General features: G+C 41.1%; 1 protein-coding gene across 1 annotated transcript in view; it reads right to left on the bottom strand.

Moving 5' to 3' along the window:
• LOC139415516 (single-minded homolog 1-A-like) overlaps positions 1-7153 on the bottom strand; it is a 14494-nt gene extending 7341 nt beyond the window's left edge. The window contains exons 1-6 of the mRNA XM_071163621.1: positions 6979-7153; positions 2814-2896; positions 2351-2440; positions 2056-2164; positions 1854-1939; positions 1208-1407 (exon numbers count right to left, since the gene is read on the bottom strand). Of these exons, the coding sequence (XP_071019722.1) occupies positions 1208-1407; positions 1854-1939; positions 2056-2164; positions 2351-2440; positions 2814-2896; positions 6979-7153 (743 nt within the window). The remainder of the gene's footprint in view (positions 1-1207; positions 1408-1853; positions 1940-2055; positions 2165-2350; positions 2441-2813; positions 2897-6978) is intronic.
• Positions 7154-21156: the final 14003 nt, after the last annotated feature.

Raw genomic sequence — 21156 nt, 5'->3', positions numbered from 1 at the left:
TGAATATATACACTGTTCTCCCTCCACACATCAATATATACACTGTTCTCCCTCCACACATCAATATATACACTGTTCTCCCTCCATGTATCAATATATACACTGTTCTCCCTCCATGTATCAATATATACACTGTTCTCCCTCCACACATCAATATATACACTGTTCTCCCTCCATGTATCAATATATACACTGTTCTCTCTCCATGTATCAATATATACACTGTTCTCCCTCCACACATCAATATATACACTGTTCTCCCTCCATGTATCAATATATACACTGTTCTCCCTCCATGTATCAATATATACACTGTTCTCCCTCCACACATCAATATATACACTGTTCTCCCTCCATGTATCAATATATACACTGTTCTCCCTCCACACATCAATATATACACTGTTCTCCCTCCATGTATCAATATATACACTGTTCTCCCTCCACGTATAAATATATACACTGTTCTCCCTCCACGTATGAATATATACACTGTTCTCCCTCCACACATCAATATATACACTGTTCTCCCTCCACACATCAATATATACACTGTTCTCCCTCCATGTATCAATATATACACTGTTCTCCCTCCATGTATCAATATATACACTGTTCTCCCTCCACACATCAATATATACACTGTTCTCCCTCCATGTATCAATATATACACTGTTCTCTCTCCATGTATCAATATATACACTGTTCTCCCTCCACACATCAATATATACACTGTTCTCCCTCCATGTATCAATATATACACTGTTCTCCCTCCATGTATCAATATATGCTTAGAGTTCTATTTGATCCAAACTTGTTTTCATGCTAAGGAACAGAACATTTGCTAAATTGGACCACAGTTGGTTGTGGTCCTGCACTCCATTTTAAGACAATAAAACATTTCAGTTTTTAGGTCCAATAAGACATTGTAAAACCAATCATAATGCAATATATTGTGGCATTTCATGTTAGTGAATTTGATACTGTTTTTAAACCATTAAGTTGTGGACTAAATACTAATTTAACAACTGTCAGAGAACTAGCTGAAAAAAAGAAAAAAAAACTACATTTAAAAAAACTTGAGGCCTTTTATGCAATGGCTGGCTCATCAAAACACCTGCTGTACGCCTGTGTTTTAAATTATTCTCCTCCATATCTATCATAGGCTTAATCCCATGTTTTTGTGTATGTTTTGCTGTAGGCCTACCTCGAGTCAAGGAAGATTAGTTTCATGTCGAGGCTGGCTCTGAACATGAACATGTTGCTGTGCAGCTTAATCTCCGTCACAGCGCTGGGAGGCAAAGAGTGTCCCACCGCCACAAGGCCCACGTTCTGGTAGCAGCCGTCGAAAGGCGACATGTCCAGGCTGTACTGACGGATCTTCAGATAACCGCTGCAGTGAATTACCTGGTGTGGTTGATAGGGAAATTAGACAACCCTTGCTACTCATAACATTGTTGTTGAAAAAAAGGTCCGCTGTCTTTTTAATTGCATGCGCTTATGCTTTCGCTTCGAACACACCGACAGTGTTTTGCGCGAAATAGAACAAAAGTTCAACATTCACCTTCTGCTACCATATCTGTCAAGCCGTCTACGCATACAGTTTTACGCATACGTTCGATAAATCCAACGCATGCACCATACCCAACGCACTGCAACTGCCTCTGCAACGCAATGCTGCAAGGCAAACGCCGCGTTTCGTTGGAGATGAACATAGTTCTGGTGTACCAAAATGCAATTTCACTGTCGGTGTGTTCGATGCTTTTAGTACTGAAAATATTTAAACATTTCCATAACCTATCCGTTTTTCAGACAACAATATATAGGCCTACTTCCATATATTAATTGTCTACCTTATATCCACCGCTGGTGAGGCCAGCGTTCCTCTTCGCCAGCACGCATTTCATCCTCAAGAAGAAAGAGCGCTCCATCTCGTATTCTGGGAGAGAAGACAGAAAATATAGTAGTCTATTTATCCAACGTACAAAAATGAATTCGATATGTGGTTTCATTCTCTCCGAATTGGGCCTACTGTATTTATTTGGCCTAGCCTACCTTGAACGAAATGCGAGTGGTACGGCTGATGTGGTGTCAGGACTGCAGTCATTTCGTCGTGGTCTGCGGGGTGGACATATTCGTAAATACTGTTTCCGGTCAGCTCTACCTGTTAAGAATTAAGAATTACGTCGGTAATTAAATGTTATTAATCACTCAAACAATTCAAACATGATTCCATAATATCTAACACGAATAACGTTTTAAACATATCACGCGCTCTTAGTGCAAATGGTATAGGCAAAAATACTAGCCTAAAACTTGAAAAAACAAAAACACTAAATAAGTTGCAGACCTGAGAGAGTCCCAAATGGACTGATGCAGTCTCGGAGATGTACATGATCTTTCCATCCGGTGCCACAACAAAGATGAAGCCATCCAGTGTCTGTAGAAAAAATGAATGAATTAATGCACAGATCAACTGCAGTATTAATTCAAAAGCACTCACCGCATGTTATTTAAAATATGAAATGTAACATAAGATCGCTAGATAGGCCTATAAAGCTTCAGAATTATAATTTTCATTTTTAGAATAATATATAATATTGTACATAATTGTCTATGATTTTATAAAATTATATTAGTAGCCTAAGCGTTCTAAATTACCTGCAGTATGTGGGGTCCCACCTATCAAATCAACTCAAATGTAACATGTCTACATCTTAAGAAGTATTTTTTCATTATCAGTAGGCCGTTTAAATAAGAATATTTTGCAGTGATTTTGCCAATAAATGAATAGGCTAAACTTTCCAAATTACCTGGAGAAGGTGGGATCCCAGCTCACGTCCTACATTGTCCAAAGATCTCGTTCGACTCGTGTGACCCCAAGCCTCACCCAAACCTGAAACAAAGCACAACGCCAACATTTACATTTGAGTCATTTAGCTCTTATCCAGAGCGATTTACAGGAGCAATTAGGGTTAAGTGCCTTGCTCAACCGCACATGTTTCACCTAGTACGCTCGGAGATTCAAACCAACGACCTTTACTGTTACTGGCCCAACACTCTTAACCACTATGGCTACCTGCCGCCAACAAAGCCTATCAGCTAGGCTACTTTTCCCTAGGTAAACCATAGTCGTGCAATAATACATGTGACAATGCATCTTTATTATGACTTTTATTGTGGCAGTGTGCTTGATATATTAATCATATGATTAATAATACATAGCTATTTGTGTAAAAGTACGATGAAGAAAATGCTGTAAAAATCGATCGAAATTGCGCAAATAGCCTAATATCAAAACTGCAAATCCATTGAACATGACAACCTCGAGGGAACCAACATAACTCGAAGCGGCTCTTCTTGGCTATAGAAATAAAATGATAATCATAGCCTACAAAATCAATCAGGGTCTGAGTAAAAACTCGAATAATCCATCACCATTTCACATTTCAATATTGTCCAAACGATTAATTTGCGTTTACACAGCTCAACAAAAAATACACAAATTATTTGGTCAACATTTGAAATAGCTTCTTGAACGGTTCATCTCCTTATTTGTTTAGTAGTCAAATGAGCCCAGCTGCTGTGGAGAAATTATTTTACATTCTGCAAGCATGCAAAGTAACCTCATCCTCTGACAACAGCATGCAGCGTTGGTTTACATTGAGCTTGGCGCAGACATGCATAGTAGCCTAATGGACGAGGAGAGTATAACCTGTTATATGTATTTCCTTTATATATTACACAATACGTATTTGATATTTTCGCAATTACAATACTTTTTGCATGAACTTCTATTTTTAGACTTTGGTAATTTATTGTTAATTTCACTTCCATACTTGAACCATCGAAAGTAGGCATGCTGCGTGGACACATATTCGAAAATGCACAATGACGGCAAACACATGCATCAATGGTAAATCGATTGTGATTAATTCCATGTTATCAACTTTTGAAACTGTTAAAGCATTTACATGTAATATTAATATTGTATGCTTATGTTTTCACATAAATCTATATAGGATTATATAAAATATTACATGGTGTTGTGTAGGCCTGTCTGGCTGTCTTTTCTGAGAGACGCGCGCCATGTTCAACTTGCTGCTGCAATCATGGCTCGAGCTGTGCTTTGCTCACACTTCAACTCACCTACCACAGAGGTCACAATGAGTGCAGCTTAAACTAATTTGTCTGATGTATTCAAGAAGCGAAGCCGGATTCAATGTGAATCGTCAGGTCTACGTGTCTTATAATATAATAGGCAAAGAATAGATGCACCCGGCGTTTGAAGTACTGTCTAACTGACGTCAAGTGCCCCAAACAAATAGCGTATAGGCGATGTGACAGAGAAACTTAACATCTCTCGTCTCTGCTCTAGGGTATTTTTCAGATGCTTACGATGTTTCAGACAAGCTATACTTGGACGGTTTTTCCGGTTACCTTAGCCTAACCCATTACAAATGGTTAACACATTAGCCCAACAGTGGCTGCAAGTTGGTATACACAAATAGGCCATTGCCTTTGTTGACCATTGACTATTAGTTTGAGCCGACAACGGTTTTCTTTCCTTTATTTTGTTTTAGACTGTCTTTTTTATTTAGGCATATTGTATTTTTTTATCTTCATAATTCGCAGTTGTAAATGAGAACTTGTTCTCAACTGGCCTACCTGGTTAAATAAAGGTGAAATAAAAAATAAAAAAATAACGGACGCCTAGTGTCAATACCAAAACATTTCAATTTCAATACAGGCCTTTTTAAAATGCGTATAGCCTATTGATGTAAATCATAGTGCGAAATACATTTTCTTGCTGCTATTTTATCTACATTTCATATAGGCTGACGTTTGCTACAAGCAATTGATAACTTCAATCATACCGCAGAAAAAATATATTTTCGTCATGGTCATCAAATATAGTAACAAATGATGATCAAATAGGCCATAGGCTAAATTTGTCCATTTCAATGGCATGTGTCTGATATAGACAATATGAACAATAATTGATTATGATGTGCACAATTAGACCTACTTGGGCACAATCAAAATAAAACCTATTAATGATTATTCTAATGAGCAAGATTCAGTGATTTATGAAACATAATGGCTGATAGGTTAATGCAAACACAAACCTTCATATTGTTTCCAATAGCCCAGAGAAAGCATTCCAAATTAGGGCGTTGGTTTTTGTATCAGTAGCCTAGGCTATATGTCATAAAATGTACTAGCATTATAAAAAGTGCTATTCACAAGTTAAAACCTCGAAAATGACATCAGTCGCTGAAGCAAGGATATGCATATTCTTGGTACCATTTGAAAGGAAACACTTTGAAGTTTGTGGAAATGTGAAATGAATGTAGGAGAATATAACACATTAGATCTGTTAAAAGATAATACAAAGAAAAAAACAACCTTTTTAAGATTTTTTTTGTTGCTGCACCATCATCTTTGAAATGTATGAGAAAGGTCATAATGTATTATTCCAGCCCAGTTGCAATTTAGATTTTGGACACTAGATGGCAGCAGGGTATGTGCAAAGTTTTAGACTGATCCAATGAACCATTGAATTTCTGTTAAAAAGGTATCAAGACTGCCCAAATGTGCATAATTTGTTTATTAATAACTTTTCATGTTCAAAACTGTGCACTCTCCTCAGACAATAGCATGGTATCATTTCACTGTAATAGCTACTGTAAATTGGACAGTGCAGTTAGATTAACAAGAATTTAGCTTTCTGCCAATATCAGATATGTCTATGTCCTGGGAAATGTTCTTGTTACCTACAACCTCATGCTAATCGCATTAGCGCAACCATCCCGCTTGGGACCCACCGATCCTGAATTAGTTTTAAACTGCTGGCATAGTTTTTTTTCAAGTAATCAGTCATATCTGCTACTGTTTATCATCACGTCTAAGTAGCCTACCTTGTGATTTCTTGCAACGTGTACCTGTGATTGTCTACGTGAAGTGTCCATTCAGTTTAGGTGATCTGCCATAACACTGTCATAACAGCTGTCACATCATGATATGGCTGACGCAATAGGCCTAAACTATAGGCCTGCTTATTGAAAAACTGTAATTCCTTGCATTTGTCATGGTTTTACCTAAACCCCAAAGTGAGAAACTTTATGGTAAAGATCAAACCTGCAGGGCAGGCCTAAATAGCCAATAGGTCCACATGTGTAGCCTATATGCTATTCGTTACCACACCCTATATCTTCAGCAATTTTCCGGAGTTCATATATTCCATTCTTTATCCGGAAAAAGCAAAAGCGGCTTGAGTGGATCAATTACTCCCACTCAATCACAGGGCTCTGTTTCGCGCCTGAGGTCGGCCAGCGGCACGCTGTGCGTTTTATGTAATTGGTGCGGCTTGTCCTCTGTCACGCAGCAAAGCAGCCTGTTGAAACCGGGGGAAGATTGTGGCTAATGGCCTTCCTTACCTACGATTTTCGATTCTCTGACCCCAAAAATGGCGTAAACGTGTGCGCGCCGAGACAGAGATGCACGATTATCATTCGCACGCGCCCGTACACGGCACACGCACGCAAGTATGAAATTACACACTTGCCTATTTTGTAGCGGTATTGTAGCAATAACTATAGCTCAAAAGACATGGGACAGGCTAATAAGATAACAACATCAGCAATGACTGCACCAGTCAATTAAGGCAGCAGCTACCAGGTGTCATCAAAATAGATTTATAGTATTATCATTACAGAACGTTATTATCAGATGTAACAGGCTATAACGCTATGTTAATGTGCATATGCCTATGCATAATAAACAAATTAGGGTATACAATTATAATACCGTAATCAGTATGCCAATGCAGGTGAATAAATAAAACAAAACTAAGAATCCAGACAAGAGATATGCTATAAAGATAAATACAAATACATATAGGCCTATAGCCTAGCCTATGAATGGCAAATTGCATATAAAAGAAGTGTGAATTGTTGAATCTGAAAATATACATACCCTGAGGAAAGACAATTCTCATCTTCAGATAACTTGTTGTCAGTCGTATTATAGACGCTTTGTCCAGCTGCGACGTAATAGCCGAGGGTAAAGGCAACATTTTGGCCAGTTCATAAAATTCGCTGTTCTCCTTTTCTCGTCTAGTCCTTGCGGCAGTTTTTGATTTCTCCTTCATTGTGTGTTCTCTCTCTCTCCCTCCTTTTGTTAAATGTTAGGCTATATCATTCCTTTACTCACATATCGGTCCATCAAAAAACGATTACAGATTTCCGTTTTGTTTATTTGTCATGGTTTTGGCTTTTATTTTTCAACTAAAACATGCGACACTTCTCAGTTACAAACTGAATCCACTTCAGAAAATTCCCGAATTCCTTCACCGAAACAAGCGCCGAATGGATAATTTGATATCCCGTGTTAGTCTTGTGTAAATGGAGAATTTCTTGAACGCACACGCCATTAACTCTCACTTAGAATGGGAAGAGGCCTGTCCACCGTGTAAACTGCCAATACTGGCATTCCTCCATGCCCTGAAAAACAAAGGGCATAACACACGCCATAAAATCATTATAGGCCTACCAATATCTTGTTCATCGACAAGTAAAAATGCATTTTCATCCCAAAACGCATACCTTAAGTTTCAAACCAAAACGTTTAGGCTATCATAGTCAAATTAACATATGGATTTAATTATGCGTTATGCATGTGACAATGTGGCTTTATTATGGCTTTAATGTGGTTGTTTGCTCATACACTGTAAAAAGTAATTGACTAACTCATTACATAAATTGAGTAGTGGCTACTCAAACATCTCCAATGATCAGTAGAACTCAAATCATAAAAGTGGTACTAACTCAGAGGGCAATAAGATCTCGTATCACTGAATAAGGTGTTGAGTACTGTTAACAAAAATGTGATTATTGAGTAAATATAACTTTATTTATTTGTGTTCTGCTAATCTAAAAATATTGAGTTTTTACAAGTTAGATTACTTATTTTAAAGTATATCTAACATGTATTAAATAGTTGTTCTTACTTGATTCTATAATGTTTTACGTCTTTACTTAACATAATAAAGTAGTAGTCAGACACTTGATTTATATGTGTTGTGCTGATGTCGAAGGATTAAGTTATGAATAGGTAATAGTGCCATGTGGCTCTGTTTTTAGAGGATTGTGGGTAATTCAACGTTTTTAGACTTCATGATACTTTTACACAATGTTCTATGCATGTTTGAAGAAAGACAAGTATATTTCTAAAATTGTATTAAGCAGTTTGTTGTGCTATGAAGTGGAATTGATCATGATGAACGGATATCAAACAGTCAGGAAAATTGATGTTCAATAATGAGACAAGCCTTTCCCACCATCAACAATGTCAGGTTGTGCACCACTCATAATGACAGAGGCTAATGCAGCATTCTGTCGTGTTTACAGTTCTACCTCCACTTATAGAGGAGTGAGTACCGTGCTCAACAATGTCTGCTTAATTAAGGTGGGTTAAAATTACAAATCGTCAAATACATAAAACAATGTTGAACCTTAAGACACGACCACTGAAAATGACTAATCAGAACTACTTACTTACACTAGAACAAAAAACTGGAAGGAACGTTAATAATTGAAGTAAAAGGGATCCTACATTTTTCTGTTCACTACAACAAATATTAATGTTCAAGTAACTTCAATTGTTATTGTTCAGAATACATAATTCAATTTAGTGTCAAAAAGATCATAAAACACAAAACAGCTAAGTATTTACAACTTAAAAAGATAACCATATGGGTGCTGATGTCACTTTATTACTTTAAGCACTGACATAATTTGAGTTGGGTTACTCGAATGTTTCTAGGCAACGGGTTCCCACAAAACGTTTTTTTTTAACGGAACCAATTAGCCTACTTTTTACAGTGTATATTTTAATAATAATAACAACAACAAATATTAACAATCGTAATAATAATAGCCTAATAATAACAATAATCGAAAACAAATATATAATGATAAACCATAAACAAACGAATGAGAATACTACTATAATGACCAAGCCTATAGCATGTGGAAATATATAGCCTACATTTCTTCGATGTTTTCTACTTACCTCAGAGAATGAAAATATCTCATAACCTTCACTACGCTCGCTATGCCAGCAGGGGATTCCACCTGTCCTGAACCGAGTTCACCACTCGAGCCAGTTAGTTCAGTCCCAGCTCCTATCGGAATTCCACGTGGAAAGGCGCACAGACCCCTCACTGCATACACTTCTCTAAATTAGGGACGCTAGAGGAGTGGAATTCATGTCCAGACCTCGTCTCCAAACTATCTCAATCTCGCTCTCGAGCTGCTCAGGACCAGCCCACTTCCACTGGCGTTCTTATTGGGTAGCAAGACATCGAGGCCGACTTTCTCATTGGGCATTCTTGAAAGAAACACACACGAGACCGTAGTGAAAGTAGGATTTGTGTGAAACGTTCACTTCTGACCCAGAGAGAGCTCAACCTGGAGGAAACTGTGGACGGACGTCACTGTTTTGTCTTGCGATAGCTGTAGCATATGCGCTCATCACACAGCTAAACTTAATGGGCTGTCCAGGGGGGGAATGATAGGCTACACGTAGTCCGTTTTACATAGCTAAATCAACCATGAGCCGCTCTGAACAGCACCAATGCACATACAGGCAGGCCTACAGTATTTTTTTGTGGACTGCCTGCTTCGTTCGAGATCTGGTTATAATTACTCGAATAAATCAATTTCTCTCATTTCCCCGCATATTGCGTTTTTTTTTGTTGTTGTATCAAGCTGTGCTATGCCCATCAATCACATGCCAATAACCAAGACATTACTGACGCGATATTCTTACAATTGCTTTGGCTACCACTAACATTTTCTGTTGTATGTTTTGGGGGATTTGGTTTTCTTTGATTTCATGTTTTATCTGAAGTTATTACTTAGCCTATTACACACATTTAAGAGTATTAGTTCACTTGAATTAAATCATAAATCAAATCAAAAGTTATATTTCAATAGGCCTATAGGCTATTTATGTTTCAGACCTAAAATCACATTTAATACGTTTTGTTACATGCTCCCTATATTGGCAACATGTCAATGTTGTTGTAGTTTACAGTGTAGCCTACAGTAATCATATTATTGGTTAATAAATTCATATTTATGTATATTATTTCGTTAATTTGGGACTCTATATCTGCGATGTCGGCTTTTAATACAAAACCTGACCGTCAACGCAGTGATTCTTTTCATTTGGATCAGAAAGCATCAGTGTGTTTATTTATTGCGAAACGTAATAGTTTTTTAAATTGTACTATGCAATCGATGTCTTGGTCTTGAAACAGGCTACCGCTCCGGACTTCTGCTGTTAACAGCAGTCCACATGTTCAGTATTGCAAGCAATAATGGACTATGACTGTTATGGTTGTCATACAGCTACCTTAAGATGAATGCACTTACTGTAAGTCGCTCTGGATAAAAGCGTTTGCTAAATTACTTAAATTGAATAACAGGAAAGTCGAGTTGTATATTTTTGCTTATAATCAAGATAGTCGCAATTGAGAAAAAATAGCAGCAAATTATTCTGAACACATAATTTTTTAGTCATATCCATTCATGCTCTCTCTCTCTCTCTCTCTCTCTCTCTCTCTCTCTCTCTCTCTCTCTCTCTCTCACACACACACACACACACACACACACACACACACACACACACACGCACACGCACACGCACCCCCCCCCCCCCCCCCCCCCCCCCACACACACACACACACACATTTGAGGCCCAAATTAATTCTGACCGCCTATATCTTTCTATTTTATCTTCATCCTGGATTGACATATCTCATGGCTTTGGTTACGGGTGTCCAGTTGTTAATGCGAAACCCACCTGCGGCTACTGAGGCATAGAAAATCATCCCAGGTGCACACGTTGCATACGAAATAGCCAAATGACGCAGGTAAACTTCCGATAAAATAAGAAATGTGCTGCCGATTAAACGGTTTAAGTGGAGAAATAAAAAATTGAATATAGGCCATACTCCACGTCTTCAAGCCCATTTGACAGACTAAATATCGATAGAGGAAACGCCATGTCTGTTATGGAACAGGTCTAGGCCAATTGTTTTACCTTTATTGAACAGGTCTAGGCCAATTGTTTTACCTTTATTGAACTAGGCAAGTCAATTAAGAACACATTAGGATTTACAATGACGTTCTTCCCCGGCCAATCCTGGACGACGCCCTATTCGAACCAGGGACTGCGATGCAGTGCCTTAGACCGCTGCTCCACTCGGGAGCCTGGGTATTTTGCCTATTAGGAATTAATTTCACAAGCTATGTTTCACATCAGCAAAACACTTTGGTGACACTTTACATTAGGCACACATGGTATAATGCATTATGCAAAAACACATCATATGATACATCTATAATGCATTTTGAGACTTGTAGCCTTAATAGTGTTATCATTTTAGTAGCTTTTAGTCAAATGTGTTGACAAGTTGAAATTGTCCAAAATAATTGTACAACCCATATTCTGTGGGCGGATGCAGGTGACCAGCTATTTATATAAAACATATTGGCACTCAATTAGGCTACAGCAAGTCGATTTGATCATGTATTCTACTTCCTATACACCACACAATCAACTAGGCCTACTATAGCTCTATATAGTCTACATCAGAAAGAAACGATTGTGCACAGCAGGCCAACATTTAAGACATACAAATATATACCATATATATGTAAATAATTATATTTTTAAACGTGTAGGCCTACATAATACTGCAACAAATATTCCCACTCGGACAATAAAGTCAGTAAAGTATCATTTGATTCGGTATAGTAACCTCTGATACACTCCATTGGTTTTACTTGCATTGGCTGAACCTATTCGGAGGCTAAAGCTGTATTTTGGTAATTGTGTTTTCACTCTACTGACCTGTAGACATAGGCGTTATACGACCTACAGTGAATATCGAATCATCTTTTCACAGTAAATATCAAATATCAGTAAACACAAATGACAGATTAGTTCATCGGATTCTGAGAATAAAAATGCCTGGCTCAAGAGCTATTTTCCGATGGAAGCTTCCGTGGCCTAAACCCATGGGCACAGACGTCAATTCAACGTCTATTCCACGTCGGTTCAACATAATTTAATTGAAACGACGTGGAAATAACGTTGATTGAACCAGTGTGTGCCCAGTGAGTTGTGTTCTCTCACATTGCACATTTCTTACCACTTTCTTTTCTGACCATGTGAACTCACGTGTAGCCCAATAAGACATGAACTCCCTCTCACCCCCTATCGCTATAGTAAGGTGATGCAAAGTACACCAGGTTTCAAAACAGTGAACAACACAAAAAAGGCAGCAGAGAGAGACAGAGTATGAAACAGACTATAGAACAGAGAGAAAGCTGCGCGTCAGCCATTGAAATAGCAAAATATCCCGGTATCAGTCAAACATATTTATCAGAGGATTAATCTCCATCGTGTAAATCAGATGAGAACGCCGCGGCGCATGCACTTATTTAATTAGCGGCCGGCGCTCCGGGAGGCTGGTTCAGCCGGCGCGGAGATAGGGGCGCGGACGCACCGCCCGGCTGCGAGCCAGTCCCTCTCATTACGCACACAATTACCACTTAAATTGCTGCTGGATCCTGCGATAATTGGGGATTCTGGAGATGCCCAAGAGCAGCTCTCCACCCCACTGCAGCAACAGATTGTGTGTGTGTGCATGCGTGCGTGGATGCGCTTGCGTGTGTGCGCGCGCGTGTGTGTGTGTGTGAGAGAGAGAGAGAGACCTTACATTGGGGTTTAGCACCCCATGGAAAAATAAATGGGACCATTTTTTTCCCTCCATGAAGTCTGAATGAGAGCTTATTAGACAAATGCAATGTGTTCCTTACATTGTACCCTATAACTTAGATAGCTACTTATGAGGACTATTCAAACACACAAACAAACAAACACATCTGGCAGCCTGTCGTTACAGATCCAGTCACCTCAGTTAGACAGATCTCCCTGAGTATGTGACAACACATACATCTACTAGTGACATTACTGACCACACCCTCACCCAGATAACATTTAACGATATATATTTTTGTGTGTATTGTTGTGAATTGTTATACTACTGCACTGTTGGAGCTAGGAACACAAGCATTTCGCTACACCCAAAATAAAATCAGGTCATTATTTGTATGTGACCAATAAAATGTGATTTGTTTCTATTTGACCGCACCTTCTAACACTACATTGTGCCCTTTGAAGCCTGGCCAGGCCTCACTCAAAGCAGTAGAGATATCCCAGAGGAGCCTATCCCTCTTTGTGACTCACTCACTTGTTTCCAAACACAACTTGTCTATGGACAGTTGTTAGCCCTGTCTATGGACAGTTGTTAGCCCTGTCTATGGACAGTTGTTAGCCCTGTCTATGGACAGTTGTTAGCCCTGTCTATGGACAGTTGTTAACCCTGTCTATGGACAGTTGTTAGCCTTGTCTATGGACAGTTTTTAGCCCTGTCTATGGACAGTTGTTAGCCCTGTCTATGGACAGTTGTTAGCCCTGTCTATGGACAGTTGTTAGCCCTGTCTATGGACAGTTGTTAGCCCTGTCTATGGACAGTTGTTAACCCTGTCTATGGACAGTTGTTAGCCCTGTCTATGGACAGTTGTTAGCCCTGTCTATGGACAGTTGTTAGCCCTGTCTATGGACAGTTGTTAGCCCTGTCTATGGACAGTTGTTAACCCTGTCTATGGACAGTTGTTAGCCCTGTCTATGGACAGTTGTTAGCCCTGTCTATGGACAGTTGTTAGCCCTGTCTATGGACAGTTGTTAACCCTGTCTATGGACAGTTGTTAGCCCTGTCTATGGACAGTTGTTAGCCCTGTCTATGGACAGTTGTTAGCCCTGTCTATGGACAGTTGTTAGCCCTGTCTATGGACAGTTGTTAGCCCTGTCTATGGACAGTTGTTAACCCTGTCTATGGACAGTTGTTAGCCCTGTCTATGGACAGTTGTTAGCCCTGTCTATGGACAGTTGTTAACCCTGTCTATGGACAGTTGTTAGCCCTGTCTATGGACAGTTGTTAGCCCTGTCTATGGACAGTTGTTAGCCCTGTCTATGGACAGTTGTTAGCCCTGTCTATGGACAGTTGTTAGCCCTGTCTATGGACAGTTGTTAACCCTGTCTATGGACAGTTGTTAGCCCTGTCTATGGACAGTTGTTAGCCCTGTCTATGGACAGTTGTTAGCCCTGTCTATGGACAGTTGTTAGCCCTGTCTATGGACAGTTGTTAGCCCTGTCTATGGACAGTTGTTAGCCCTTTCAGGTTTCTTCTGAGATTAAAATGTATGCACATGTCAGAATATTACATTCACCAATTAAATAGGAGTTTCGGTCATCGGTTTACAGTGCTTGAAAAGATGGTTGCCTAATGTTCAACAAATTCTGACACAATATATTCAAGTTTATTAAAAAATGCTTCTTCGTAAAAGAAATCTGAATTAAAATCCTCCAGGGTCTGGATAAACATCACCATGACAAAAATTCAGATTTAGATGTTTAGAAAAAAAAACAGATTGACTAGTAGCTAATCTACAGAGACCAGTATTTTAAGATAACTTCCTGTTGAAAGGTTTTCTTCTTCCTGTACAGTGATTGATATACAGCCTGTCAGGCCAATAGGAACAGGAAATGGTCTGTGAGTATGAGCCTTGAGCCTATGACTTCAGCCCCTGAGTGGTCGTGGGGTTTAGTCCCGCCCCGGACATCCTGCTAATGCTCCGGCGCAGGCTGTCACAACAGGGAAGCCATGCCTCCCACGTCCCTCCCCCATGCACCCCCCGGCCCTCACCGCTCTTTCCATTTTTATTGTGTTTTTACAAATCAGGCATCACCGTGGGAAGCCAGGCCTGAAATTCTCCACAGCACGGAAATATAAAAGAAAGGGAATGAAACGGGTGAAGGTTATTTAAAGAACGGATACAAGCCGACGGTGCCGACACCCGGGTCTGACTACGTCCCATCATGCAATGCTAATAGTGTTGGCAGGAGTTTTTGCTAAAGCCGGTGAAATCTTCTCTCCTCGTGGGAGGTGAAATAACACAACAGATTTCACACAGCAGGAGTGGCTGGTCCAATCAGCTGTTGGCTAGAAATGTAAACACGGAGCATGATCATCTAAGAAACATTCACGTTGATAATAACAGTGGCATTATCATAATGGAATGTTACCAGGTTATGTCTGTAAACAGTATGCGTCCTGAACCCATTTGACTGCCTGGGATTCAAACCCCGGGTCTCCTGCATGTCATAAGTCTGTGTTAGCCCACGGAACTAAAGTCTAAGATTTAGCTTGGGAGATAACACAAATCTTCAGATGCCAGGCAAAGATTTTTTAACTTGTGAGCTTGGTTCACTAAAAAACACCTCTCTTTCACCCCAAACCATCTTCCTTCATTCAAGTTTGGGGTTTAGATGTAAGATTTCATTTCATTTTAGTGAAGTGGAAATGCCAGGTTCATTGAGGGAAATTCACCTCTGTCGTGTATTTTCTCTCTTTCATTTCCTCATTACCTCCAGTCCTATTCGGCTTCCCCTTTTCTCTCATCAATACCACTTTGAGAGTAATGGACTATCAGGCAGGATCCTGATAACTTGATTGGCTGCACCTCATCTGAGGGGAGAAAGAGGGAAAGTAAACAAGGCTGGAGAAGGGAGGTGTGTGTGTGTGTGTGTGTGTGTGAGAGAGAGTGAGAGAGAGAGAGAGAGAGAGAGAAGGAGAAACAGGGAGAGACAGGGAGAGAGAGCGGGAGAGAGAGTGAGTGAGAGAGAGAGAGGGAGGGAGAGAAAGAAAGAGAGACAGAGAGGGGCAGATAGGGAGAGAGAGCGAGAGAGAGAGAGAGAGAGAGAGAAAGAGAGAGAGAGAGGGATAGAGAGAGCGGGAGAGAGAGAGAAGCGCACGTGGGCGAGAGAGAGAGGGATAGAGAGAGATGGATAAAGAGAAAGATGGATAGAGAGAGAAGGAAAGAGAGAGAGGGAGAGAGAGGGAAATGGATAGAGAAAGAGGGATAGAGAAAGGGGGATAGAGAGGGAGAGAGAGAGAGGGAAAGGGATAGAGAAAGAGGGATAGAGAAAGGGGGATAGAGAGAGAGAGAGAGGGAAATCGATAGAGAAAGAGGGATAGAGAAAGAGGGATAGAGAAAGGGGGATAGAGAGGGAGAGAGAGGGAAATGGATAGAGAAAGAGGGATAGAGAAAGGGGGATAGAGAAAGGGGGATAGAGAAAGGGGGATAGAGAAAGGGGGATAGAGAAAGAGCGATAGAGAAAGGGGGATAGAGAGAGGGAAATGGATAGAGAAAGAGGGATAGAGAAAGGGGGATAGAGAGGGAGGGAGAGAGAAAGGACAGAAGTCATAGTAAACTGATAGTAATGGAAATATGTTCAGATTGGGAGAGTGAGAAGAGAATGATGCAGGAGAGTGTATGATTTCACTGACATTCTGGGCTGTATAATTGAAACGGTTGGGTGTGTAAGCCAACGATGACACATGATGTGTGTGGATTAGCTGTTTGTTTCTGGCCTTAGAGAAGCTCTCCTCCCTCCCCATTGAGTTTAGTCTGTGTGTAGGTATCTTTATGGACCATTACATGACCGCGCGTGCGCATGCGTGTGTGTGTGTGTGTGTGTTTGGACCAATAGATTGATGTGGAGATTGATAGATGGAGATCACACACGTTTCTTCTGAGCAACAATCTCCCCTCTTTGTCACATATGCTCTCCACCTCTCTCTCCCTCCCTTGGCTTTCTCTCTTCTCTCTCTCTCTGTCTCTCTCTCTCTGTCTTCATCTCTCTGTCTCTCTCTCTCTGTCTATATATCTCTGTCTCTCTCTCTCTGTCTATATCTCTCTGTCTCTCTCTCTCTCTCTTTCTCCCCCCCCCCCGCCCCCCGCCCCCTCAGGCCCTTCATGGCGCCCATCTGCTGTGTGCGAGTCCTAATTAATTACACAGTCATTTCCTCTGCGCTAGCCGCATCTGAAGCTGCCTCGAGTGCGCCAGCCTGCCACCGCAAGTTCATCAAAATGCTAATGTAGTCCAAATTAAAGTTGTGATTAACATTTCACAGTTTCAGTGCCCGGTGGGCAAATTTATCCCTCCACCGGGCTCGACGGCACTCCTCTCCTTCTCCTTCTCTCTCTCTCTCTCTCTCTCTCTCTCTCTCTCTCTCTCTCTCTCTCTCTCTCTCTCTCTCTCTCTCTCTCTATATATATATATATATATATATATATATATATATATATATCTCTCTCTCTGCCTCTCCCTCCCTCCCACACACACACACACACACACACACACACACACACACACACACACACACACACACACACACACACACACACACACACACACACACACACACACACACACACACACACACACACAACTCGTAGTACAGGTGTGTGTTAAGCCCTGATGCTGTAGCACAGTTCTGACTGTACTTATCCTACTCTCAGCTGCTTCTCTGACACCTCCTTCCAGCTGCTGAGAGTCACATGGAAAGCAGTGCATCGTGGGTAACAGTAGGACGTGCCAGGAGGACATCAATGGTATCCCTTTAATTTTGTTGTCTCTTTAGTAGGAATATTCTTATATTTTTCTTACCAGAACATACACATCATATACTGGGCCATTGACACATCTAACACACATGCACACGCTCATAGGCTACTCATACACAAGCCCCTGGTGTGGCTTCGTTCATCACTCAGTCTTAAGCAGTGGTTATTGAGGCATTAAATATGTCTACACAGGGCTCAGTAAAGTGCTGTCAGATCAGTGTTCCCCTGTGACTGTAGACGGGGTCTCTGTTTGCATACAGACAGGTTGGGAACATCTGCTGATCCGAGGAGCTGAAGCTGTAACTGGGGCGCCCGACACTCGGGCGTTAGTGCCATTATGGGATGTCACTGCTGAAGAGAGGCAGCCCTTCAGCGGGATTACCGAGATTCCCGGAGAAATTGAGCGGAATTGGAAATGGGGGTCCACGATTCAGGGATTCAGATTCTCTCCTGTGTGTGCCAGGAGATGTGTGTGTGCATGCGTGCATGCGTGCGTGTGTGTGTGAGGCACGTGACAGGAACAAACACACACTGGCATGCATGCAGGCACATACACATGTACACATGCTCACACAAAAATGTAAATGTGTTAAAATGTATAGCTGCAGGTGTTCTTTAGTGAGGTACAGGGAATCCTGTGACCCTAGTATTAGCATTCGTTGTTTCTGCTGATATTTTTTAGTCTATTATGACACTCATTAGTCCATCATGTTCATACCATGTTCAGCACTATTGCATTTTCCTTATAGAAACCAGGAGAACAGTACAGCAGAGGCCATCCATGTCATCTGCCCTTCCCATCTCCATAACTCCTCCCCTTCTCCTAGTTATGCGGGAGGGGCAGAAGGTCAGGTTCTCCTTTGGGATCCCATCTCCCAAGTCCTTAAAGTAAACACACTCTCGCTGACCCTGCCAGGGGAGCGACCATTAACATCACAGCCTTCAGCCCAGAGGTCACCCCAGCCTTCAGTCCAGAGGTCACTGAGGTCACAGAGGGGCAGCCTGCAGTAATAGAGGGATGGCAGAGAGCTGGTTAGGATTGGGGGTGGGGAAGCTGATCCTGGATCTGTACCTAGCGCACTGGATAGTAAAGAGATATATGCTGCTCTTGTGGTTTATTCCTGCACACACATACTGACCCAGACACTTCCATAAAGAGACAGAGCAGAGAGACCCGCTGTCCCCCTACAGTGATGCCCAAGTGGGGTAGACGCTCTGTCACCTGGGCTGGTGGATGGGTAGCCATGGGTGTCTGCGCACGTGCTAACCAGCCATCCTGGAGAACAGACACGGAGACCAGACAGGGCGAAGAAAGGATAGAGCTATTCTCCACATAAAAAAAACTAAAATACAAAAAAACATAAACGAGGGTGAACCGGGCATGTTTCAGAGTTCACAAGCAAGAGAAAACAGTTCAAAACAGCAAAGAGCACTTCACAAAATGGAAAAATAAGATATCTACACTTCAGGATTCACAGCAAATTACAAGACTCTGTTTCAGCCCGTCCACTAGTGAGTGACATCACAAGCCTCATGGAGATGCCGGATCTTAATTTGACCCCTTTCTTCACAGGAGGATAAATAATCCTGCAGCAGCAGGATTTGAATATCTGAAGAAATATTTGGAATGGCCACCAGGGGGCAACTGAAGTGGTGTGTGTGTGTACAATGCAGTACGTTATGTAGGCTATGTCCAGGCCACAGCACAACACGTGAATTATTTTGTGGATTATAATAAATGGGCATATTTATAGTAGTGCATTTTACGTCAGGTAAATTTTTATTTTTTTTGTTCAATTGTTGTACTATATGTTGAAGACAACCAAAAGGCAGAATAAATGATTGGTTTTCTCAATGCCCGTGTGGTCCAGCAGTTAAAACCGTCCCACTGCCCTTTGACTCATGGATGAATGTATTTTTGTGACGCGTTAATTCGGCGTGGTTACAGGGTTAAAACAAACAGTAGCTCATTATGTGGTTCTACACCTTTCATTATGTCACAACGGATAGGCTAATGGGTAGCCTGCAGAATGTAGTCTATTGGAATGTAATCAAATAACAAGGGGCCTATTGCAACCATCGACGGCATCCGATCATCGCCAGTCTCGTTAAACCATCAATACGCTCTAAATTCACCAGCGCAGCTGATCTCAATTGCAACCATTAATCGTCACATCAATAACGCTCCTTAAAAGATGATGTCGGTGTTACCCTTACTACTGCTTGCAACCAAAGTCTTTCGAGATATGTTCAGCCTCTGGTTGGTATTGTAACCTAGCATTTACTGTGTCAATTTACCTGACACTTTGTATGAATGGAAACTAATGTTGGTGTATCCTACTGTTATTATTTTACTATACTATACTATACTATTTATTTTACTATTTATGGTATCCCAAAAGTGTCTGATATGTTAATTTCTTATCAAGATCGGGGGGTGTAAATAAATCTACCCCCGCTGACATGGTAGGTCTATATGTGCCCTGAAGGCAGCAGTCCTAACAACTAGAACACCCCAGGCCATGATTGGACAACATTTTGGCCTTAGAATACACTTGACATTTGTCGTAGCCTAGGAGAGATCAATATCTATCTTGTGTTATTAAGCTTTATGAAACAACGGTTGTTGATGTGTATGGCATTTTTTTTTGTATATTTGAATGTTGCAGTAATAGAACCTAGGCCTAGCGTTTTAGCGAGCGTGAGAGAATATTATTTTGATAGCGAGCGAGAGAGAATATTATTTTGATAGCGAGCGTGAGAGAATATTATTTTGATAGCGAGCGAGAGAGAATATTATTTTGATAGCGAGCGAGAGAGAATATTATTTTGATAGCGAGCGTGAGAGAATATTATTTTGATAGCGAGCGAGAGAGAATATTATTTTGATAGCGAGCGAGAGAGAATATTATTTTGATAGCGAGCGAGAGAGAATATTATTTTGATAGCGAGCGAGAGAGAATATTATTTTGATAGCGAGCGAGAGCGAATATTATTTTGATAGCGAGCGAGAGAGAATATTATTTTGATAGCGAGCCCCTGATCCCAATGACTCGACTGCCCCTGCATGGAGAGAAAGAGAACTACTCTTTTTCAGGGACTCACCAGGCTCATTTGAATATTCTGATGCAGCAGAAGAATCATCTGCGACAAAATAGTGATCAAGTTAACATCCGACATCTGTAATTCACCCCTAACAATTACAGGGGCATAGACGTCGTTCTCCGTAGCCCGAACCAGCGAGTGCACCCTTTTCCCTGTGGGCCCTGGTCAAAAGTAGTGCACTATGAAGGAAATAGGGTGCTATTTGGGAAGCATCCCAGGCTTCAGGACATCTCATTCGCATTGGAAACGGTCTGGGAGCTGTTTTACTGGATGGATTCCTACCAGGGCCCAGCGTCCTCTAACCAGTGATTGAATGCCTGTGTGCATGTGTTGAGCCGACTCGGCAGGGATCTGTCAGGGGACTCATGAAGGAGGCAGGTCTGAATAAGGCTTGGGATAAGACAGCAGAGTGTGTGTGTTGGAGGTTGGAGGGGGTGGAGGT

Source organism: Oncorhynchus clarkii, chromosome 8 (genome assembly GCF_045791955.1).
Source record: "Oncorhynchus clarkii lewisi isolate Uvic-CL-2024 chromosome 8, UVic_Ocla_1.0, whole genome shotgun sequence".
Taxonomy (NCBI): domain Eukaryota; kingdom Metazoa; phylum Chordata; class Actinopteri; order Salmoniformes; family Salmonidae; genus Oncorhynchus; species Oncorhynchus clarkii.
This window is presented reverse-complemented; position numbering and strand designations above follow the sequence as displayed.